The following is a 25,651-nucleotide window of genomic DNA, read 5'->3' on the forward strand; positions in this document are numbered from 1 at the left end:
GACTCACACACTGACGAGCTGTGGGTTCTGTTAAGGATTCTATTCTTTATCCCAAGGACGGTGGAAGTCACCGAGCTGTCAGAAGCAGGGCAGTGATGGGGAAAGTTTGGTCGCAAAAGAATTCTAATATTTGGAGAACCGATTACATGTAGGACAAAACTAGAATCAGGTGGCAGTGAGCAGGTGGTGTGCTTTCTCCGGGACAGAGGTGACGGGAGCAGTTTTGCAGAATGAACGGGTGTGTGACCTGACCAGGCATATGCAGAATCACATGTGCACACAATGTGCTTGGATTTCTTTAGCACAGAAAAAATATTCCCGGAAGAGAAGAAAGAGAACATACAGGTGAGGGAATGGGATCTACTGCTGGTTTAACTCCAATTCCAGAACGCTGCTGGGTGTCCAGGTAAGCGCCGCCCCCACCCCTCCAGGTCTCATCCATGGGGGTGCCGCGTGGGAGCCCATGGGGCAGGGCATGCATCAATGCATCAGACCGCCTGCTTTAACTTCCCTTCGACACAAGGTAATGGAAGAAATCGCCCAGTACTCACTATTTCATACCTAGGAGCTTAATACATGCTAGTTTTCCCACTAACAGAACACCAACGTGGGTGGCCGCCACCCCAAGTAACCAGTATTGACTCCTAGGGTCCCTGGGGCACAGGTGGGAGATTGCTAGAAGCCTGTTCCCGGGGCTCTCGGCGCTTTCCTGTTCGACAGCACCACCTGGCGGCTGGGTCTAGGAATAACCCACGTGTGAGCACAGAACTTCAGCACCTCTACACGTTCAAATACCCGCGGGACTGCCACGCACCACCTCCTTTTCCTTCTCAGAAGGACGGTGCAGAGTTTCATTTCTCCTTTTCCCCCTGTTTGCTATTTCTCAGGTTAATCAAAGCTCAGAAAACGGCTATTTCAAAAATACACAGTGTCTCCTTTATCCGTTCCTTCTTCCCCTTCTCTCTTCCTAATATTGCTGTTTCCCCTCTTCTTGAATGTCCCCGTACTTCTGCTTACATTATTGCTGTTAGCTGTTAAATTATTGTGTTCATTATCAGTTATTGGGTTCTACTGACTTAACACTGACATTGATAAAAAACAGCGATTCAAAGTATATTGACATCTTAATTTGTTTTGAAAATTCCATATATTCCCCCTAAATTTGTCAATGTTGGTAAAGGTCCATATTTAGAAACTTGAAATTAAGACTCTTGATATTGCTAATGTACAACACAATTAAAATTATAACAATAGAGGCTAAAATCGACATTATTCACTCTTGAGCAGATATCCTGTGGGCTAGCACATAAAGTGCAGAGTTGTGGGGACTCTTGGTTTCAGCTCAGGTCATGATCTCAGGGTCATGGGATTGAGCTCTCTGTCAGGCTCCTTGCTCAGTGCGAGTCTGCTTAAGTTTCTCTCCCCCTGTCCCTCCCCTCCAAGATAAATAAATAAATCTTTTAAAAAAAAGTGCAGAGTTGGAAGGTTCCTGGGTGACTCAGTTGAGCAGTGGAGTCTTGGTTTCAGCTCAGGTCATGATCTCAGAATTGTGGGATCAAGCATCCCTACCAGTTCTATGCTCAGTGTGGAGTCTGCTGAAGATTCTCTCCCTCTGCCCCTTTCCCCCTTCTAAGATAAATAAATAAATCTTAAAAAAAAAATAAAGTGCAGAGTTGCATGTGGTTAAGAACAAAAGGCTCTCATATCCAGAATATTTAAGGAACTACTATAATGCAACAGTAGGAAGACAAATAGCCCAATTAAAAATGAATAAAGGATTTGAATTTAGACATTTCTCTAAAGAAGACACAAATTGTTGTGGTGCCTGGGTGGCTCGGTCGGTTGAGTGTCCGACTCTTGATTTAGGCTCAGGTCATGACTGAGCCCGGCAGCAGGTTCCACCCTTAGCCTGGAATCTACTTGTCCCTCTCCCTCTGCTCCTACCCCCGCGCACATGCTCTTCCTCTCTCTCTCAAATAAATAAATAAATAAATAAATAAATAAATAAATAAATAAATCTTAAAAAATAAAAGAAGACACAAATTGTCAATCAGCACATGAAAAGATGCTCAACACTATTAGTCATTAGGAAAATAATAATCACAACCACAGTGAAAACAATTTCACACCCACTAGGATGGCAAAATCAGAAAAACAGACAATAACAAGTGTGGATGAGGATGTGGAAAAATTGGAACCTGTACCTATTGCTGGTGGGAATGTAAAATGATTCAGCTGCTTTGGAAACTGTTTTACACTTTGTCAAGAAGTTAGACAGAATTACCATATGACCCAGCAATTCTGCTCCTAGATATTTACCTAACAGAAATGAAAACAGGGCACCTGGGTGGCTCAGTCATTAAGCGTCTGCCTTCGGCTCAGGTCATGATCCCAGGGTCCTGGGATCAAGCCCCACATCGGGATCCCTGCTCGGCGGGAGGCCTGCTTCTCCCTCTCCCACTCCCCCTGCTTGTGTTCCCTCTCTCGCTGTCTTTCTCTGTTGAAAAATAAGTAAAATATTAAAAAAAAAAAAGAAAGAAAGAAATGAAAACATACGTGTACCCATAACTTGCATATGAATGTTCATGCCAGCATTCTTCATAAGGGCTAATAAGTGGAAATAACCCAAATACCCATCACCTGAGTGAATGGACAAATAATGTGGCACATCCATGCAGTTGACTATTATTAGGCCATGAAAAGAAATAAAGTCCAGATAAATGTTACACATTGATGAGATCATGTTTGTATAATTATTTATGTGACATGCCCAAAATAGACCATTCCATAAAGACAAAAAATAGACTAGTGGTTGCCAAGGGCTGGGAGGGGGTGGAAAATAGGTAGGGGATTTCTTTTGGGGGAGGGTGAACACGTTCTGGAACTAGACAGTAGTGATGATTCCACAACTTCGTGAATACACGAAAAGCCACCGACTTGTACAATTTTAAAAACAATGAATTTCATGGTATGGGAATTATATTTCAATTACGAAAGAAAAAGAAAATTATATTTCAATTAAGAAAAAAAAAGACGACAGTCTTTCTGGATTGAAATTAAAATGCATAGTGGGATGTCCATGTTCTCATTTCTGTTTTTTCTTTTTAAAGATTTTATTTATTTATTTGACAGAGAGAGACACCGTGAGAGAGGGAACACAAGCAGGGGGAGTGGGAGAGGGAGAAGCAGGCTTTCAGCCGAGCAGGGAGCCCGATGTGGGGCTCGATTCCAGGACCCTGGGATCATGACCTGAGTCGAAGGCAGACGCTTAACGACTGAGCCACCCAGGTGCCCCCTCATTTCTGTTTTGTCAATGGTTATTTCTGATTTATTTTGTGCCAGATTCTTCCAGATTATATAGTGGCCACAGAAATGAACCAGAATGGACATGGCTCCAATTGAATATAGAATCTGATAACAGATTTAAGCTACGTTTATAAGTATCTACAATATAAGGTAAAAGGTGTTATAAGGGAAGTGCATATAAAATGAACAGAGACTTCCAATAGAAGGGATCAGGGTGGGTTTCAAAGAGGAGGTGACACTTGAGATGGCCTTTGAAATATGGAGAGGATCTAACCATTGAAGGGTGTGGGGAAGGGATTCCACGGGCAAGGGACAGGGTAAAGCTGAGGAGCCAGCAAGCAGGGGGCACAAAGAGGTCCAGTCTGGTGGGTTCACATTGCGGATGAAAGGGGGAAGTGGTTCATGAGAAATGGGGGAGTTTGCACCTTTTGGCTCCCCACTATAAAATAAGTAGGTCCTGGGGATGTAATATATAGTGTGGTGACTATAGTTAATAATACTGCATTATATATTTGAAAGTTGCTAAGAGAGTAGATCTTAAAAGTCCTCATCACAAGAAAAACAATTTTTTTCGTAACTATGTGTGGTGACAGATGTTAACTAAATTCATTGTGGTGATCATTTTGCAATATATACAAATGTTGAATCATTATGTTGTAAGTCTGAAACTAATACATTACAGGTCAATTATGCCTCAAAAAATACTAGAACAAAGTAACCTTAAAACAAAGTTTGCCATCTTAACTCCATACTCCTGATCTTACAGCATCGTGCCCCATAGCACCCACCTGCTGGGGCACAAGAAGAAAGGATGGACGCCCACAGGCATTTACACTTGGTGCTGAGGATCCTCCTTGCTTATTACCATTCTGGTCGTCTTCTGACAATCATTTATTTATTGAAAACCATTCCTGCAGTCATCATGAAGGACACTGGAGACCAAGTAGGAGACAAGAAGGATGAGGTCCCTGGTCCTAGGAGCTTTTGGGCGTCAGACATTAAGCAAACGCATTAATGAAAATATAATTGTGAAATGCAGTAAGATCTGTGAAGAAAAGAGACAGTTACCCTGGGGAAGAATAAAATGGGCAGCAAGGATGGCCTCTCTGAAGAGGAAGTGATCATTGAGCTCAGATGTGAAGGATAAAATAGAGTTCATGTAGGTGATTTGAAAAAAAAAAAAAAAGGAGCAGTTTTCCAGGGTGGAAACTGTAATTGTGGAGAGGTACCAAAAAGAGGGACAGAGAGAGTCAGCTGTAAAGTACTCCTGAAATGGCAGTTACTGGTGGTATTTCACACACACACACACACACACACACACACACACACACACACACAGGCAGAGGCAGGGGTGGGGAGTGGTAAGCAAAGCAGTTGGGTCATGAGGAGACTCAAAACAACCCGACTTTGGGCAGGGAAGCTTGTTTTCTTTCTAACTTCTCGGGAAAAAAATATCCCATGTCTGGGAGTTAGATAATGAGACGGCCAATGGGTCTATGAACCTTCGATCCCACAAACATCATATTCTGAATGTCATTCCCACGGTTTTAGAAAAATGACTTACATATCTTGTCTGCTGCCAAATATCAACTTATACAAATACAAAGACCAAATAACAAATCAAAAATATGATACCAGAGATCTTTCCCTCCCAATGGTTCTGACGTTTCTCAATGAGACTTCATCTGCTAAATGGTCCACCCACACCAATGTGTTTAAACTCTCAGAACCTTAAGTGATGCCTTAAGATTTCTCCCCAGAGAGGAAGCAGTCCTTCATCAGTAGGCTCCCAAGGAAACAATTTGCCTTCAAAATGCATAAGTGTTTTTAGCTCGCAATATTGATTGGTATTATAAAAGTCACTGTCTAAGACAGGGATCCAGGAACATTTTTCTTTCCTTACAGTGATGTAGCAAATAACTATGTTTCTGTTCATTTCATCACTGTAAGGAAATAAAAATATGAAGAAATTGATAGGCCTCTTATCAAAGATTAACTATTTCTGAAACTAAGGTCAGAAAAATTTTAGAAAATATTAAGTGAATTTATCTTAAAAAGCAACTTAGTATGGTGACAGATGGTAATTAGACTTAGTGTGGTGGTCATTTCATAATGCATGTAATGTTGAATCACTCTGTTGTACACCTGCAACTAGCATAATATTGTATGTGAACTAGACTCAGGTTTTTTAAAAAAAAGCAACCCTGAGGTTTGGGACAAGAACAAATGCCAGTTAGAAAATTTTTAAACTCTCATTTGAGCCCTTCAGCCCAGAATTGTGAGGCCTCTTTCCCGTGGGTTCTTGAGACTCTGTGATGGCAGGTCACTGGCCGTGTATCTGAAATAGCAGACAGAACATGACAGAGTTGAGACCTGGAAGGGACGGGGCGTGGATGGCACTGGCCGTTGGGATCCCCAGACTTCCTGTTTACACGCTACGCGTCTGCCTCAAACTTATGTGAGCTTGAGCTGGAGTCCTATCATTTATGATAGAGTCTGGATTAAAACAAGCCATGTGCAATTTCTCTACACAGTTGGCCCGATGAATGGCTTCTTATCAGGCTTTCTGCCTTTGAGTTTCAGGTTTATAACTTCAATTTGGGGTCCTGGTGTAGAGAGAAGACAAAGGGGAAAAGAACATAAAAGGAGAAAAGCCCCATAGACAGTCCAATAATAAAGTAGTTTATGGTCCCAGGATGCCTGCCATTACGTAGGAGCTCAGTCAGTGTCCATTATGTAGCTCAGTAAGTGTTCAAAGAAGCAGTTAGTCTGGACACAGAACTCCTCTTCCAATCCGGACTACACGACAAGAGAGTAGCGACACCACCCTTGCCCCCTCCCCCATACTGAAGTCCCACTTCAGAGTTTGGTGTTGAATGTTTGGGATCATTAGAACACATTCCAACAAACGGTAATTATCTTCTTTCTGTATGAAACATATTAAATTTAGGTATGATGTAGCAAGCCATAATTTGTTATCTCATTACATAATTAGAATCGTCCTTGTTGAATTGTAACGTATCTATCCTTTTAAAAAATCCTTTTTAAAATAGCAAACATTTACTAGCCTTTTACAATGTACATTCCAGGCACTACTTTTTTTTTTAATTCTTGTAAATTTTTTAAATTTAATTTTGTTTATTTATTTGAGAAAGAGAGAATGAGAGACAGAGAACACGAGAGGGAAGAGGGTCAGAGGGAGAAGCAGACTCCCTGCTGAGCAGGGAGCCGGATGCGGGACTTGATCCCGGGACTCCAGGATCATGACCTGAGCTGAAGGCAATCGCTTAACCAACTGAGCCACCCAGGTGCCCTCCAGGCACTACTTTTAAGGGCTTCATTAAAAAAATAGATTACAGTAAAATACATAGATCTTAAGTGTATAGTTTGATAAATTTTGACACACGTTTACACGAGTATAGTTACCACTCCAATTGAGATACAGAATATTTCCATGACCCCAGAAAGGTGCCTCATGACCCTTTCCAGAAATCTGGCCCCCGAAAGTACTATTCTGATTTCTATCATCATAGATTGGTTTTACCTGTTATTGAATTATGTATAAATAGTCATAAGTAGATACTCTTTTATTTCAGTACACACTCTTTTGTATATGTACATAATATTTATTTATTTATTTAAAAAGATTTTATTTATTTATTTGTCAAAGAGAGGGGGAGAGAGAGAGAGAGACAGAGCACAAGCAGGGGGGAGTGAGAGGCCGAGGGAGAAGCAGGCTCCCTGCCAAGGAAGGAGCCCGATGCAGGACTCGATCCCAGGATCTTGGGATCATGATCTGAGCCAAAGACAGATGCTTAACTGACTGAGCCACCCAGGCATCTCTATGTACATAATATTCAAAAAATTCACCCACGTTGTTATGTATTCTATTAGTAGTTTATTTTTTTTTTGAATATTTCATTGCATGAATGTACGTAATTTGTTTATTCATTCTCCTGTTGATGAAAATTTGAGTTGTTTCCCATTTTTGGCTATCTTTGTTTTTTCTTTTCCTTTTTAGATAGGTTCCATGCCCAGTGTGGAGTCCAATGTAGGGCTTGAATTCACAACCCTGAGATAAGACCTGATCTGAGATCAAGAGTCAGATGCTGAACTGACTGAGCTGCCCAGATGCCCCTGTTTTTGGCCATCTTGAATAAGGTTGATATAAACATTCTGTACAAATCTGTATGTAAACACATGCTTTCATTTTTTTTGGGTAAATTCCTAGGAGTGGTATTATTGAGTCTTGGGATAGGTATATGTTTAACTTCTCAAAAAACTACCCATTAATTCTTTAAAGTAACAGTACAATTTTACTTGTACCACCAACAAAGAGTGAGATTTTAGGTTCTAGATCAAGGCTTAGCAAACTTCGGTTTGCCACCTGTTGGTATATAATCCATGAGCTAGGAGGAATTTAAATGGTTGGGGGAAAAAAACCAAAAAAATAATATTTCATGACACTTAAAAACTCTATGAAATTCAAATTTAAGTGTTTGTAAATAAAGTTTTATTGGAACATAGCCACATTCATGTGTTTCTGTGTGGTACGATGCAGCACTGAGTAGCTGCCACAGAGATCCTGTGGCCTGCAAAACATAACATATTTACCATCTGTCCCTTAGAGAGAAAGTTTGCTGAACCCTATTCTACATCCTGGTCAACATTTGGTATTGCTGGATTTTAAGACATTTTAGTGCGTGTGAATTGCTATCTGTGATTTTAATTTGCATTTCCTTGATGACCAGTGATGTTGGCAGCTTACTGGCTCTTCATGCATCCTCTTTTGTGAAATGTCTGCTTCAAGTCTTTTGCCCATTTTAATCGGGCATCTTTTTATGTCAGTCTGTAGGATTCCTTTTTATGTTAGGGAGAACAAGCATTTTGCACCTGTGCTCTGAAGACATTTCCTTCCAGCCCTCAGCCTCAGCCCCGCACGGGGGTCTCTCTGAGGCTGGCCACAGTCTGTCCGTAGCCAAGGAATTCCCACGAGGTCTGCTGGGTTCCTCCTTCTGCACAGCTTGCTTCTGGCCTTCAGCCTGTTCTACAAACCCTACCAGCTTGGCAATTTCGGACCACACTCAGCATCCCTGCCCCACCGCACCACTGACCTCTACCTCCCTGTACATGGTGGAAGAAATCCTGCCAGGAGCATGATCCTATTTTACAGATAAGAAATTAAGTAACTAGGGGTGCCTGGGTGGCTCAGTCTTTAAGCGTCTGCCTTCAGCCCAGGTCATGATCCCAGGGTCCTGGGATCGAGTCCCACGTTGGGCTCCCTGCTCCGCGGGAAGCCTGCTTCTCCCTCTCCCGCTCCCCCCGCTTGTGTTCCCTCTCTCGCTGTGTCTCTCTCTGTCAAATAAATAAAATCTTTAAAAAAAAAAAAAGAAATTAAGTAACTAGATGTTCTTTGCTTAAAGGGAGTGAGAACGCTTCCTGGCTGACCTGTAATGTTCTTGTCTAAGTCCTGGTTGTCATACCACAGCATGAAGCCATTATGTCCTTCAGTAGGTGAACGGATAACAATACATCCAAACACGGATAGCAACGAGCTATCAAGCCATGAAAAGGCAAGGAAGAACCTTAAATGCGTGTTGCTAAGTGGAAGAAGCCAATCTGAAAAGACTACATAATGTAGGATTCTGACTATGTGACATCCTGGAAAAGGCAAACCTCTGGTGGACGAGTTTGCCAGGGCTGATACAAGAAATTACCACTGGTGGAAGTTTCTCTTTCAGAAAAATTTCAACCTCCGCCCCGAGCTCACAAATTCACAAGAAAACTTGACCACTGCTAAGCCGTCGACCTGCTGTACGTGATTTCTCACAGGTTCGGTTCTCTACAGGCTCTAAGAATAGCCTAACATGCAAAATAGTACCATTTGCGGCGAGGCTCCTAGAGGCTCCCATAGGCCTTGGATTCTGGTCTCCACACACATCCAAATACCTGAGGCCCTTTCTTCTTCTTCTTTTTTTTTTATAGATTTTATTTATTTATTTGAGAGAGAGAGAATGAGAGAGAGAGAACACATGAGAGGGGATAGGGTCAGAGGACGAAGCAGACTCCCTGCCGAGCAGGGAGCCCGATGCGGGACTCGATCCCGGGACTCCAGGATCATGACCTGAGCCGAAGGCAGTCGCTTAACCAACTGAGCCACCCAGGCGCCTGGCCCTTTCTTCTTAATAGCGGCCCTGGTGTCTCAGTTTAAACTGTGAGGATACTTTTACTCAGTAATCACACAATTCAGATAAAACAGCCTAGCATATTTGGTCACAGTGTTCTGTTCTGAGAATTAAAAGTACATAGTATGCACAGGAGACACTCAATAAATTGTAGCCTCCCCCCACCCCCAGGGAAAACGCTCCTCCTGGAGTCCTCCCCTTCTCTCCCACCCACGTCCAGTAATCTGCCTTCAAAATCTAGCTAGAAACTGACCACTGCTCCTCACTCCATTGCTACCACCCCGTCCCAAGTCTCCACTGGCTATTTGATTTATTACCAATAGCCAGAGAAAAACCCAAGGTCTTTTTAGTGTCTTATATGTTCCTAAGTGGTTGGCCACCGGCCAGGCTTATTCCTTGAACACATGGGGTTCATGCAAACCTCAGGGCCTTTGCACCTGCCTCTCCCTATCCTGAGACGCTGTTCTCCATATAGTTACCTGGTCCCGTCTTTTATCCCCTTCAGGCCTTGGTGCACATACCCACGTTCTCAATGAAAGCTTCCTGACCAAGTTATTTAAAATTGCAACCCCACACTCATTCCGCAGTCCCTGTGCTCATTAGTTGTCCTTTAGCCAGCAGCAATGATGGAGCACAGGGGAGGTGCCTCCTGGGCGGTGCCAGGAAGAGAACTCGGTATGGAAAGGGTGGGAGGAGCTAAAATCCTAGCATCACTTCATTTTTTGGTTCTGTTTAGCAGCTGGCCTGCAGGCGCCCTTAGAAAATCCCATGATTCTGGGCTGTTTCTTTAGATCAAACTTGCGCTTTGTCCCCTGTAAGTTGTAGATGATCCTGGGAGGGGAACACATCAGACCCTGCCCTCGCACCGCCACAGATCAGCATCTCCCAGTGTTTTGGGAGAAGCGGTGTTCCGTAGGGGTTCCACGGTTCCCATGGCTGGAAACTTCAGAGAGGATGCTCCCAGCAACCTGGGATGGGGGTCCTTCGCTCTCCTCTCTGTCGCCCCTGCCCAGGGAGGGAGTTGCAGGGGAGATGCAGGGAACAGACTACTCAGTGGACGACACAGGGGATGGAGTCTCTAAAAGGTGGCTAGTTGAGACTAGCCGGGGAAAAGTCTGTTCACCCCGCAGCCGTGCTCCTTTGGAGCCTGACCAGGTGCTGCTGAGTCCTCCCCTCCCTTAAGAGGGAGCATCAGGGAGCAGAGCCCACGCTGGCTGCGGAGGGCCCTGGGAGGGAGACCAGACATTTCCAATCGGACTGGAAACACTACAGAAAAAATGACAAATGTTCTTGTACCATCTTTTGGCCCCCCATTGAATGACAAGTCTCTCATAATAAAATGTCGTTTTTGGTAATGGACTTAATCTTTACCTCATTTAATAACTTGATAGGAATGACTGAAATGCCCCACTTAAGAGCAAGTTGCTGTAGGGAGAAACCGAAAGAAGAAATTGATATCAAGAAAGAGGAGGAGAGACAGAATGCAGGAGTGGAGCCTGAAGACCCCACTGCAGGGCACCTGGCTGGTGCTGGGGACGGGGGAGGGCGCGAGTAAGCGGGCCAGGCAGCGGGTGCTGGCCCTCAGCACCTGTGGGTTAGTGGGAGCAGGGACACATTCACGTGGGGGAGCCTGTCATCACCACTCGGTCACTGGCCGTCCCTAGCCCATTCCTCCCTGTCCCGCTCTCCGCCGTAAGACCCTGGGCCTGCGTCCTGCGCCCCCACTGGGGGTCAGGGCACAGAGGGCCAGGCTGAGAGCTCCGGTGGAACTCCAGTGTCTTCCCCCATGTGTCTGATGGGTTCTCCTTAGCACACTGAATTTCTTTGTACAGTAAAAACCTATATAGTTTTAAAAAAAAAGAGTAACTCCCGCTACACTGTGCGCTGTGATACTCCGCGGGACCCACCGCCATCCGCGGCGGTCAGGCTCTTTTGAAGAACGGCTATGCTGCTTTTTCCTTTTCTTTTTTCTTTCCCATTTTGGCTTGAGTAACAGGATTTTTGAAACCCATCATCTATTTTCCTAAGTGAATATTCAGCTACACTTGATTTGAATCAGGGACTATTTGCACTTAAGAGTTTTAGGCGAAGGCAGAGGCTGAGGCAGAAACAAAAGCCCTCCCTTAGGCCGCGGCAGGAAGCACGTCTCTCTGGGTCCACTTTGGTGGCTCGCTGACACCAGATCACCCCTCTCCCTCCATTCACAGGTGACCGCAGAGCTCCCGCACCTGTACCCGCCTGAGACCATTGACCCTGACCCCCCGCACCCTGTTACGAGCTGATTATTGTACCCAAGCCCAAATGGGAGAGGTTCCTTCTGAGAACATGCCATTAGATCCGAAGAGGGAAGTGGATCTGAATATTAAATAAACATTCTCCATTAGGCACAGTGGAGTGTGTCAGACCAATTGCCTCTCTGTCTGCTTTTTAGTTCTATGCAGCGCTCAGAAATGGTTGATGCTCAGCATGCTGCTACATTAAAAAATCATTCTACGGTAAAGTGCCAGTTAAAAGAACTTCAGAGATAAAGAATTATGTAACTGTCCCTTATTGGCCCAGGAAGGAAAGCGATTCAGTAGATGGCTCTCCCCGCCCACCCCCGACCCCCCACGGCGTCTGATCGGCTTTCTTCAGCACTTTGAATTTCTCTGTACAACAAAAACCTGTAATAACCAAAGAAAGAGGACACTCCTTCATGTTCCAAGAAGGTCACGTAAGTCAATTACAGCATATCTGAGCTGGACTTTGAAATCTGCAGCGGATGCAGTTTTAATGCAGCTATGAAAAACATGCTGTTTTTTGCTTTTTGTTTGTTCTGAGAGGAACCTTAATGTTCTGTATTCCAACAAACCGCTCAAAATGGAAAAAAACCAAACAACCCTTAACTTTATAAGCAGAAATACATTCAGCATGTGTATCTTCACTCGTTAGTGAGAAAGCTGTCCGGAAGTGGGACTTGGGTAACCTCCCCCTGGGAGCTCCTTTGCGCTGCCTTGTCCCTCCGTCCTCAGTTCCGCGTGGGTGCTGGACTGGGCTGTGTCGGAGGGGTGCTCAATACCCTTGTCTCCTGCACGAGGCCCTGAGTTCCTGAGGACGACCTCGTATGCTGACCCCCGGCAGAACTTGGCTTGGAGCTAGTGTCATTAACTGTGGTTGAATTAGCAAATGAATAGCCCACCACACAGCACTGGCATCCTTTTGAACGGACATCCATTTGCTCTGCCGTCAAACAGCTGATTGATCTGCAACTTAAACTCCTCTGGGACAAGCTGGCTTTGGTCTTGTCCTAGGTTTCCTTCTGGGGCGGGGGGTGGGGGGGGACTGTGGGCTTACGGTTTGTCTACATTGGCTTCTGAGGCTGACCAGCCCTTGGGGGCTCAGGTAGGGTGAGGCCCGAGCACTCCTGGGGATCAGCACTCCCCTTCTCATTCTGTCTTGCTCCATCCTGTGGGCCCTAATCTCCTTTCTGAGTCTTGCTCTGCTCGTTCAGAATGGTGACTTTTGTGTCTACAGATTTCGGTAGCTGGCCTACCTCTGATGAATTATCTTTCCCCTAAAGAAGAAATACAATCTGGGTCTAAGTTCATCTGATGATTCTGACTCGACCTGATGCCTCTTACTGAGAAGCCACTTGTGGGGAAAGAAGAATCAGAAATTCAGGGCCTGACCTCCCAGGGGGAGCATGCATGGAGATGCAAAATTGTACTCTCTTGATTCTCCTAGAAGGTCCTACAAAACACGGTCGCTTCTCTGCTGTTAAGTTAAAGGTTCCACACTGTGGCTTGGCATTTATTCTTATAATTATGTTCTTTCAAGCTATAAAACAACAGTTCATTAGAATTATACCATCAAAAATTCCTTACCCACTCTGGTGCAGGGAAGAGTTGCTGATGCCTGGATCCTGGGTAAGCTATTCCCCTCACCCCCATGTGTCTTAAAACCACTTTCATCAAAACTTAAAAAAAATCTGATGCTGTCCTTATAGCAGTAGTAAATAAACAGAGTGTCCATTGCTTTAATGTGGACAGGTTTTGAGGGTCAAATGACAGCTCCTGAATTTCACGATGAATATATTCCTTAAAAAAAAAACAAGATAAACTTTTAATTGTTTTCTTCATGCTTCTTCACAGTCAGTCTCCCATGATGGCTTAATTCATAAAAGGCAGCTTCTAGTATTGATTTCTGAAGCACTTTGATGGTTGGAGATAAAAGGAGTGATCTCCTTCCCATTCCACACTGCTTTATCCTGCCACTCAAACTTTCTTCATGTTCTTAAACCGTCAGTCCTATTTGGTCAGCACCCCAGGTCTCTGTGACATCCTGGGAGCTGTGAGCACTTCTGGGTTCTTTCTGTGGCTCTATGACGAATAGGCAAACCAGGCTGCCAGGTGTGACCTCCCGGCAGGTTTCAGGATGCTTCTGCAGGGGGTATGCATCCAGGATCTAGAGAAGCATTGTGCATTTATGTGCAAACACCAGCATTCCCCTAAGCAATTAAGTTCCTACCTTCCTTGTGCTCTCCTACGAATAACACATCCTAAAGAAGGAGGATATCCTGTAATATTGTTAGACTTCTATGTGAACCCTAATAACTGTATTAACCCATGCTGTGGCCATTCACCATAGCACGTGCACACTCACACTGCTGTTTCTTTTGTAGGCTTATGTCCTTTTCCTTTAACCACAGTGTGGATTTCTCCTGGGCTGAGACTATGTCCTCTACCCCTTGGAATCTCTGTATTACCCAGAAAAGCGCCTGCCACATAGTAGGCTCTCAAAGAAATGTTTGTGGTTGGTGAGCAGTAGAAGTGATTCAATGAATAAAGCTACCCTCGTACGTAGCTCAGGGTATGGATAGAATTGCTCCTTGTTTTCCTCTTACGCCAATATCCTCTGCCTGAGTTTTTCCTGGGAGACTCCTAGGTCGTGTTTCACTTCCTGGGAAAGAAAACTCGCTTTTCAGTTGCAGAAAAAATACACTGAATCAATGGCAATCCAAGGCATAGGGATGTAGGCCTTCGCTGGGTCTCTTCTGTTAGGATTTAAGAGGAGCTGATCTGGTGGGATGTTTTCACACTTCCTCTATCAGTCAGCAGCCATGCCCTGGCTCACATTTGCCTTCTGACGGCCTGCGTCTTCTCTGCTCCGAGAATGGCAAGTGAAGGGTTGATGGGGGGTGGGCGGAGGAACATCCTGTCTCTCTTCCGTGGCATCAGGTATGACCCCTTTCGACGGCAGCAGTGTAACGATGCGGTGCGTGCTTCTGACCAAGACACGGAGATCAGGCAGCCCTACAGAACAGATGGAGGGGCAGCCTGGAGGGACAGGGCACTGTGTGCTGCTCCCCAGCATGGGGAGGGGCTGGGTGGCCATGTGAGTCTAAAATCCTTCTTGGGAGGGGAAAATTTACCCCCTGGTACTGAAGATGGAAATGTATTCAAGTGGTGGTTTTTTATTCATAAACCACAGCTTTCGATAATGGGACATGATCTTTCCTGCTTTGGTCAACGTTTTGGACTTTTTAAGAGGAGAGTCTGATGCTCATGGCCCTGAGCTCTTCCTCTTGGGATCCTAATTCAGGGATAAGAATCTTTCTCTTTTTCTATTCAAGGGAATTTAAAAAATTAATTAATTATATTTATTTATTTTTAAAGATTTTATTTATTTATTTGTCAGAGAGAGAGAGCACACAGCAGGGGTAAGGGGCAGAGGGAGAAGCAGGGTCCCTGCTGAGCAGGGAGCCCGATAGTGGACTCGATCCCGGGACCCTGGGATCATGACCTGAGCTGAAGGCAGATGCTTAACCAGCTGAGCCACCCAGGCGTCCCAAGATTTAATTTTTTAGAACAGTTTTAGATTCACAGCAAAGGTGATTGGAGAGTGCAGAGATTTCCCATATTCCCCCGCCTTCCTGCAGCCTACCCCTCTACCAACATCCTGCACTCTATACGAACAGAGCCATACGTTTGTTACAATTGATGACCCAACACTGATACATCTTTGTCCCCCGAAGTCCGTAGTTTATATTAGGGCTTACCCTCGGTGTTGTATAGTCCATGGGGTTGGACAAATGGATAAGGATGTGTATCTACCGTTACAGTATCGTACAGAGTACTTTCACCGCCTTAAAATTCCTCTGTGCTCTGCTTATTCTTCTTTAGTAAGTGAATTTTAAAACACTAGGGGGCAGTTTTCACCAGATCCCTAAACACAATTAGAGTCACTGCTTCAGCTGATGGTCTGATTCTCCTCTCTTTTTCAGTTAGAGTTTGTTTCGGTTTGAAACCAACTAGACAAAATAGCTAAGTATTAATACATTTAGACATGAAGTAAATTATTCTGGGTGCTGTGGGGTAAGGAACAATCACTCAGGGTTCTTTGTTTATTCCGATTGCTTTTTTTTCTTTTTAAAGATTTTATTTATTTATTTAACAGAGAGAGACACAGCGAGAGAGGGAACACAAGCAGGGGGAGTGGGAGAGGGAAAAGCAGGCTCCCCGCTGAGCAGGGAGCCCGATGCGGGGTTCCATCCCAGGACCCCGGGATCATGACCTGAGCCGAAGGCAGACGCTCAACGACTGAGCCACCAGGCGCCCCTATTCCGATTGCTTTATTTATGTCGTAGGGTTTTGATAGTCTCCTGGTTATCTTTCAAGGTCATGAGCAGATTTTAGGTCTTAGTAGATTTGTCTTACCTTTGAAATGCTTATGCTTGGAGACTTTTCATAGACTGAATTAGCTGGAGAATTTGCTAGATCTCTTGGTCTCAACTAAACAATGTGCTTGCTGCTGAAGAATTTCAGTCTAAACTGCAAATGTGTCTGACAGTGTCAAGAGCACAGTTATGGGTGGTGGAGGGAGGGAGGCTGGCTCACGTACCTGAGTGCCAGACGGCAGTCTCAGGGCCAGCGCCAAGCCAGCCAGGAACCCTTGTGAATGGAAAGATCTGATAATTCCTCTCCTGTCTTCCTTCTCTTCACCTGCAGGAGGCAACCACCTGTACACTTTCTGTGGTTTCATTTGGATCCTTCTGAACTGTTTCCTTAAGGCCCACTTTGAAAGGTGTGGTCACCGCTGTTTTGCCCCCCCCGCCCCAAGGGGCTCTGTAACAGCTCCACCGTTCCCACGTCCCGTGGTCTTCAGCCTCCTGTACCACTTTGCATAAATGGGCAAACACAGTGGATTCCTTTTCAGTCCTTATCCTTGAACTCCCAGCTGAAACTCCTAGCTGCTCCCTTCTTCCTGAAACTCCTCCTTTCTCGGCTTCTCCCAACGGTCTTTGTTATTCTTTATACCTTTCCTTCTACAACACTCTTCTGAAAGATGGGAGCTCTGTGTTCTTCTGTCTTGGGCCCTCTTCTCTTCTTACTGCGCACATTCTCCCGGGGTGGCCGCCCGCCCCCTCAGGGCCCGTCGCCGGTGGGTTACTCCTGTGTGTCTATCTCCAGCTCAGTAGGCCCCCGTGGGTTCCAGGCCCTCGGTAAAGCCCATCTGCTTCCCCAACGATGCCCACTGGCTTCTCATGGTGGCTCTCGTTCAACACATCCAAAGGGGAGCTCATTGTTCTCCTTCCACTCCACCTGCCTCTTCCTCTTAAATCCTTTATGTTGGGGCATGTCATTGCCATTTTGCCTAAGAGGGAAAACTAAGAGTTCACGGAGACTCCTCTCCCACTCCTCCTTTCCGCCATCTCCTCGGTCACCAGATTCAGTGGATTCCATTTGCCTCCGTCCCGATCCTTCCTGGTCCTTCTTCTTTGTCATTACTACGTCGGCCTGCGTTCACCTCTTCACATCTCGAGACTGGACCATTGTGACTGTCTCCAACTGGCCATGTGCCAGTTTGGTGGATTGAGGCCAGACCGCCTAGGTTTGGATCCTGGCTCCATCCCAGAGAGGCTGGGTGAGCCTGGAATGTGGTTAACTGTTTTAGGTTGTGTGATCTCATGTGACCATTTAGTTTACAACGTTGAGTGTGGGTATCACGGAGAGAAGTGGTTCAGCTGAATACAGAATTCAGAAACTGTGCCAATTTATGGAGTGTTTATCATGTGCTAAGCTCTACGCCAAGTAAGTTTATATACAACTTTTTCAATTAATTTCACTGAATCCTCTCAGTTACCATGTGGCATCAGGATTATTATTGATATGGAAACTGAAGCCCTAAGCTCAGGTCACAAAGCTGGTAACTGGGTATGCTGGAATTTCAGACAAAGTCTGACTCCAGTGCCTTGTTCTTCACCACCCTGCATCTCTTCGTGGATCATAAGTATACCCCAAGTTTTGAGAGTATTCATAAAAAATAGTTATGTATTCCACAGACACCCTTAACCACCGTAGATGACATTCAGTTGGAGTCCTTTTCAGGGCCAGTACTAATCATCCGCATGAACATGAAGTTGTTATGGACTGAACTGTGTCCCCTCAAAAGTCATATGTTGAAGCCATGATCCCCAGTGTGACTATTTGGAGATACAGTCCTTAGGGAGGTAATTAAGGTTAAATGAGGCCATAAAGGTGGAGCCCTAGTCCAATAGGGTTGGTGTCCTGGTAAGAAGAGGGAGACCGCGCCCTCTCCTGCTACGAGGACCCACGAGAAGCTGGCCATCTGCACGCCAGCAAGAGAGCCTCCAACCGGCACCGAACCCTGCCGGACCCCGGTCCTGGCCTCCCCAGCCTCTGTGAGGTGTGAGGAAATCAATCCCTGTGGCCCGAGCCACGAGGCCTGTGGTATTATCACAGCTAGAGCTAAGACCCGAGTCAAGAGAGCAGCTTTGACCGAGTGCTCGGACCTGCCGGCGTTTGGACAGGTCACAGAACAGCTTGAATTCTGGGGATGGAATCTGGCTTCACATAAACGAACAGGCCGCATCCCGCCTATACAATTGTAGTTAACAGATTATACAATAAAATGACACAGAAGTTGTGACTAAAATGCCACAATCGCGGGGCATCCCCTTCGTGTACATACGTAAGGAAGTGTGACGCTGTCGTGCCTTTGGGAAAGTGAAGGCACAGCGGAGTATCTGGGATTTCCACTGACTTAAAAGCCACGGTGCTACAGGAGGCTGGGGCAAAAGGAGGGCAGCGACTCGATGGGGATGTGCCCCGGGTGTCCTCGCAGCCTGAGTGTACCGGACATCTCACAAACTGCCCTCTTGGCCGCTGCATGCTTTACCACGGATTAAGAAGAAACAATGGCATTTATTTGAAAAAACAAGTGATCAAAACCCCACAGCAAAGAATATTCCATGCGTTTGTCATGGCACCAAGCACTTCCTCTTGCAGCAACTGCGGACCCAGACTGAGGTCATTCTGGTTTATACTAATGGCCAAATGCAGAGGAAAAGCAGCACATGTCCCAGAGAGATTGCTCCCCTCTAGAGAGACATTTTCCTGGCAGGGAAACAGCAATCACACAAAAATATAACAGGAAATAGTTGAATAAAGTAAAAAACATAAATCCTACCCACAGTGGAGAATTTTAAAATTGAATAATAATCTGGAAAAAGAATAGTAGCAAATGAACAGTTGGGTGGTACCTGACGGCTCTTCCCCAGTAGGAATGTGGTGAACAGGGAATTCACATCATAGTCAACAAAAGATGTGGAAGGAAAAAATCAAGGACATCCGCTATATTACAAGTCCGGGAGCTCAGTGGTAGACAGATTCACTCAAAGAATGGTGAATGTAGCTTTGCTTGCTACAGGTGTTTGGACGGATGAAATATTTTGCTCCTACACCCAGTTTTGTCGACTGTACTTTTACTGGGTGTAGACCCCAGGCTGCCGCACCTGACGCCCAGAGGTCTGTATTGCTTGGGATAGAGATCAGAGGTAAGAACTGGTGGCCTGTGGACTGCATCAGGCACACAGACTGTGTTTTATTAATTTGAGCCGACGCTTAAAAATAAGTAGGTGTCAGATGAAAATGGGCATTTCCATCCTGTTATGGAAATTCAGAAGACCTGGTGACACTGGGCTTGCATTCTCACAGGGCAACAATGTGTTGAAGCTAGGACACGTTTAGACAGGGCACGTGCTCTCTGAAACCTCCTTCTGAATTGTACCCTGCTGCCCCCCATTCGTAAGTTGAAACCCTAACCCCCAAAGTGACTGTATTTGGAGACAGGGCCTTTAAGGGGGCTGTTTAGGTTAAATGAGGTCATAAGGCTGGGTTCCTAATCTGATTTTTCCCTCCTCCCTTGTGCACAGGCTTACGGAGGAAAGGCCATGTGAGGACACGGCAAGAAGGCGGTCATCTGCAGGCCAGGAAAGGAGGTCTAAGGGAAACCAATTCTGCTGGACCTCAACCTTGAACTGCCAGCCTCCAGAACCATGAGAAAAAAATGGCTGTTCTTCCCACTGCTCGGTCTGTGGCACCTTGTGATGGCAGTTCAAGCCCACTAATATAGAGCTCAGGCTCTGGAGAAGAGAGTTGTCTGAGAATTCTTCCCTGTGGCCCACCCTACACACTTGTCATCTGACCACTTCTCTGAGACCATTCCCTCCCCATTCCTACTACACAGTTCTACTTCTGACTCTAGGATCCCTTCAGGATCTGTGGCCTTTTAACTGGAACTTCCATCTTATCTGCACCCCACCTCTGTTCCCCCTTAAAACCCAGCCACCCCATGACTGAAAGAATGCTCCACCTAAGAGTTAAAACAGAACCACATCAGTCTTGCTGTCAGGCCCTCATGGCCACAGTGGCTCCCAGACTCTTGTGTTCCTAGCACCACGTGGGGTACTAAGTCCTGTGCAGGAAACAAAGCTCAGGTCATCGGGATGGACCATGGGGGTGTTAGCATGCATCAAAGCACCCATGAAGCGTGTGGGCTGTAACAAAGTGCCAAACAAGAGGTGCAAATAGAATTCAATACGGACACGAGGGAGTTACACATTTATTCCCACGGGAGGCCTGGGCATGTCTCCTGGAGGAGATATCATCATGGAAGATGGGACAACCTCGGACTAGTGGGCATGGAGTATGGAAGGGCCCTAAAGTGCATGCGTCCTTCCTGAGCCTGTGAGTTCTCCAATGCACATTCTAGAATAAGTAAGTGAATGGGGTCAGTGAGCAAGATAAATGCCTACTCAATATAATGGCAGCAGAAGCAAACGTTTGAGGCCATGAATGGTCAGTAAATCGTGCTTTTGATTCAAAGATTTCCAGCTCAATCCACTCTCAATCCTAACAAAACCAAGAACCGCTCTCAGTTTAATTCAAGTCTATACGAAATCTGATAAACAATGTGATCCTGACACAACAGCATGTACTTTCACGTTGACATCATCAGGTGGAAGATACAATGTACTTTACCCCAAAGATCTGAGTCAATGTCATTTCCAATATGATGTTAGTATACAAGCTATAAAGAGGGTAGTCATTCAACATATATACCAGAAGTTGGCTCTTGGACCGCACCATTCCCTTCTTTAGATATTATCTCTCAGTTCCTTTTCAAAGAATCATAAGCTTATTAATTTTTACATATATCAAGCATGTTCTGCTTCAGCTATCCTTTTATTTAAAAAAAATTCTGTTCAACTGCACAATCACATTAAAACATTGCATCGCTACAACTCTAGACCTTATTTATTTTATTCTTCTTTTATTTCTTGAGACCACAGTCCTCTCCTTTTTGAGTTATTTTAATCTGAGGCACTTACAATTTTTGGCTTGAGTAATTTCAAATTAGTTTCTTTCCAGAAAAATAAGTGGGTAGGAGCATACTTTGAGCACTTGCATTTCTGAAGATCTTAGACAGAAGTAATGGTTTAATGAGGTATGAAATTCTAAGATTACAATTCTGTATTTTCAGACCTCTGGAAACATTGCTCTGTCATAGTGTAGAAGTTAGTACTGTAGATGAAAACTGTTTCTGATCTGGTCCTCTTCCCTTTTCAGGTAAACTGCTTGCTTATTTTATTTTTTTTTCTTCTTTGTTTCTCCCCCCAAATTTCCCTTTATCTTAGAATTCAGCAGCTAGGTTTGTGTTGTTTTAATTATTCATTCTTGCAGTAAGGGAGCTCTTTCAAATTGAAGACTTATTTGGTTCTCTAAATGTTAAATAAAAGCCGCCTTCATTTATAACCAGGTATCTTACTCAAGTCATGGAATGGGTTCCTTTCCTATGCATAGCAGAGCACAGAGGTAAACAGTTATTTTTCCTAATATCTCACAAAATTTGGGTCAAAGCCCACATATTAAATGTTTGTTGTTTGCCTTACAATTTAAAAGGCAACCAAGCAGCATCAGGAATTCATGATTTTTTTTTTTTAATTTTTTATTCTACAGTAGAGTGCACAGAAAATGCTTTCTGGGTGCTAACTTGGAGAAGCACTGCTATGCTTGCTACAGCTAAAGCTCTGAGAAAAATCCTAGCAAACCATGTAGTAGTTTGTTCCCTTTGAAACGCTGGTGACTTGGTGCCCACTTTCTTGCAGGCCGTTAGCACCATGCGCAGCTCTTGGGGAGCCTGCCACGCTATTCTGCTTCTGGTTCTGAAAGAGAAGCAAACGTTCTGGGAGCACTGGGGTTGAAATTACTCAATGAAATAGAAGTGCTATATCCTCAGCGGTTGAAGTCACTTCTCCAAAGGGAACAAGCCACACCTACCGACAGCTCTGCCCTAATTCTGTGATTGGAAGGAAAGCTTTGCGGTCACGCTAAAAGATCTTACAGTCTCCTGCCATTTGTGCTCCTAAAACAAAGTGCAGAATGACTACACCGTTGCAGGAAATGAGATGCTCGCGTTAGCCATCCCTGTGGATTGCAGACTGGGGAAGTAATCGAGGGGGGAAAATTCCCAGAGAAGCTCATTAATTAGTAATAAATAGGCAATTGGCCAAAATCACAAGGTGTGGAAAGCAGCAAAATCACCTGGTAATGTGTTCTCGGCCAAATCACGAAAGTAAATAATTTCCGTGTGCAAATCAACGTAGCGACGATTTTAGCCTGCCCCACCTCCCCGCACACTTCTGCGACCGTAGCCCACCCGGTGCGGAACGAGAGGGGCCCTGCGCCCGGGGCGGGGCGCGCGCCGACGGCACCTACCCAGCAGCAGGAGCCGGTGCGTCTGCTGCAGGTCGCGCTTCTGCTCGCGGAGCATGCGGTCGATGCTCCTGCTGACCTTCCTCGCCTCGCGCTCCGCCTCGCGCTCCGCCTCGCCCTCCTCGGCTCGCAGCTGCTCCGGACGCCGCCGCCGCTCCTTCTTCGGGGTGGCTTTGGGCCGCGTGCACGCCGGGCTCCCGCCGGCGCCCCGAGGGAGCGGGGTCGGGGCCGCGTCTCCCCCCACCGCCGCCGGGGCTCGGGCGGGGGTCGGGGCCGGGGCCGGGCCGGGCCAAGCGTCTTCCGCAGGCTCTTCCGAGGCGGCGCGGGGGACGTCCTCCGGATCCCCGAAGAGCAGCGGCCGCAGACTGTAGCACAGACCCATGTGGACGCGGGGATGCGGGGGGGCGCGGGGTTCAGGCTGGAGCCCCGGCGGAGGGGCGGGAGGGGGCTGCACCCGGACCCGGCGCGGCGCTGCCGCCCACAGGCTGCGGGCTGGGGGTGCGGAGGGCCCGGGCCGGGCGCCACGGCCCCTCACTGTCCCGGAGGGCCATTTTGCATTTTCCGCTGGGTGCAGGGGGTGGCGGCCGCCTGGGCTGGAGATCACCTGATAACGCGGCGAGCGGGCCGCGCCGACGGGCCTCCGCGAGCCCGGCCCCCGTTACCGTAAAAACCGCCGCCGGGACCGATACCCCGTTACCGTAAATACCGCCGCCAGGGCCGGCCCTCGTTACCGTAAATACTGAAGCCTTGGTGGTTCCATTGTAAATACCACCGCCGTCTCCACTCTGGTTACGGTAAATATAGCCGCCTGGCCCGGCCCCCAAGACCGTAGGCACCGCCTCGCGTTCGAGTCTTCCATACCGTAAATACGGTTGCCCGAGCCCGGCGTGCAGCTGCGGACAGTGCCGCAGTGGCGGTGGTGGTGCCGTCACCACCCAGAGCTGCCATTGCAGCACTTAGAAAACCACCGTGGCTTCGATCTGGGACAGTGGTAAATTAGAACGGGAAGATTGATAAATACTAAATAAGTGAAAGGATACATGGAGGATGGGCGGGTGAATGAACAGTGAAAATCACACTGATACTTCATAGTTTTTTGTTTGTCCCTGACAAAGGGATAGAGATGCTAGCTTTCAGATCTTGAATTGCCGGATGTATTACCTGCAGAGATCACCGCACCTTGCCTCTCCTTTTTCACTTACATCTTAAACACAACCAGACACATCTGCACGCTTTTGATCCTTACCTTAATTCTATTATGCCTTTGATCTCGACAAAAATCTCCAAATCAGGAGGTCCATGACATCATTTTTAACAATCACACTTATTAAAACATTGAGAAGGAGAACATGTAATTGTCATATACTATTTTTATTTGTTAAAACGAATATATGAAATTGCACTCTGTATCCTATTTTTTAATCCACAGTATAAGGTCAGAGAGGAGCAGAGGCGTATTCAGACCGGGTGCCCTTTCTCCACGCCTCCTATGGATACAACCCCAACGGAGATCCCCACTGTCTCTATTATTTCCCACTTAATATCCATCATCTTATAGAACAACTGTTGAAAATTTCGGTAGTTTTTAAGAACTCTGCTATAACACGTGTTCCTTAATTTCTACTAAATGACATGAAATATTATAACTGATAAATATACGTAATGTAAATCCTGTTAATTGCGGCAGATTGGTCTGTTTAATGCAACGCCCTGCTAACAAAGGTACACTGTACCAACTGGCACTTGGTGTAAATATTACATTTGATTAAATATTTTATTATTTTGTTTTGAAAGAGAACTTTTTATTACTTTTATGTACAAAAAATTCAACAGCGTCTGCTCATTCCAGTTTTGTGGCCAGTTCTTTAGCATTTGCCTTTTCCAGCTTGGCAATGCGAGCTACTGACTTTGGACCCAGGACGTTGCCTCCCCAGTGATGGTGGATCTCATCATATCTGTCATTGTAATTGGTCCTGATGGCTTCCACCAGCTTAGCCAGAGCTCTTTTGTCTTCCTATGTGAAGGCCACAGTGGTGCAGGTCTTCCTGTGGACCAGACACCCCAGCCTGGCCTTCCCCTTGACAATGCAGTAGGGAACCCCCATCTTACGACACAGGGCAGGCAGGAAGACAACCAGCTTAATGGGATCCACATCATGTGCACTCACTATGAGCTGAGCCTTCCTGTTTTCTGCCCAGGTGGTGACATATTAACCCCTGCTTGAGGGACAGGCGGCCTCTTAGTGGGGACATCCCCTTTGCCAGCAGCTTTCTTCTCAGCCCGGGCCAACAGTCTTTGCTTCTTCTCTTGCTTTGTCTCTGGTCTGTATCTTCTTCTCTTGCTTTGTCTCTGTATCTGTATCTGAGTGTAAGCGTTGCCGTTTGGTGGTCCAAGGCCTGGGTGAGCTGGTTAATCACAAGAGGCACTTTGAGACGTTTATAGAGAGTAGCCCTTTGCCGCTGAGGCCAGATGTAGCAGGGCGATTTGACAAAGCAGGGGAGGTCCCTTTTGGACTGGGTCTGCTGTCCAATGCCAAAATTCTTGGGCCTTTTCTCAAACAGGGGATTGACTATCTTCTTGGTCCCCCGTTTCTTCACAACAGCAGGAGCCGGGGCCCCCTTCTTCCCCTTAGCCTTCTTTCCTTTTGGCATCTTGGATGGCTGGAGGGGAGGGTACATTTTGATTAAATTTTTAAAGAAGGAAATTGGAGAGCTAGATTTGCATTTATTTTAGGGCCCTGTTAAGAACAAAAGTATATACTATGTAATGTTTTGGACCTAACATTATCCCCCAAATTTGCCAAAATTAGCTGCACTTTTAGGTTTTTGTAGAAGAAAGGAGGACCATAGAAAATCTAACTTGAGAAAACAGAAAAAACTATGAAGTATCAGTGTGATTTTCACTGTTCATTCACCCGCCCATCCTCCATGTATCCTTTCACTTATTTAGTATTTATCAAACGCCAACAATATGCTAGGCATTCTGGTTGGTATCAGGTGAAGCAAAAGACATGGGTCCTTGTGGTGTTTATACACTAATGAGGTAGAAATATGTTCAATCCTATACATACAAGTTAATAAATTTATGATATATTTCAAATTATGC

At 45.8% G+C, this 25,651-nt stretch overlaps 1 protein-coding gene and 1 pseudogene across 1 annotated transcript in view; both read right to left on the reverse strand.

Annotated features, from left to right (window-relative positions):
• The window catches only part of GNAL (G protein subunit alpha L), a 134,059-nt gene extending 111,131 nt beyond the window's left edge, over positions 1 to 22,928 (reverse strand). The window contains exon 1 of the mRNA XM_044921025.1: positions 22,550 to 22,928. Coding sequence (XP_044776960.1) covers positions 22,550 to 22,928 — 379 coding nt within the window. The remainder of the gene's footprint in view (positions 1 to 22,549) is intronic.
• Positions 22,929 to 24,386: 1,458 nt separating this feature from the next.
• On the reverse strand, positions 24,387 to 25,203 carry LOC110574361 (annotated as a pseudogene).
• Between the last annotated feature and the right edge of the window lie 448 nt (positions 25,204 to 25,651).

This window comes from Neomonachus schauinslandi, chromosome 14 (genome assembly GCF_002201575.2).
Source record: "Neomonachus schauinslandi chromosome 14, ASM220157v2, whole genome shotgun sequence".
NCBI lineage: Eukaryota > Metazoa > Chordata > Mammalia > Carnivora > Phocidae > Neomonachus > Neomonachus schauinslandi.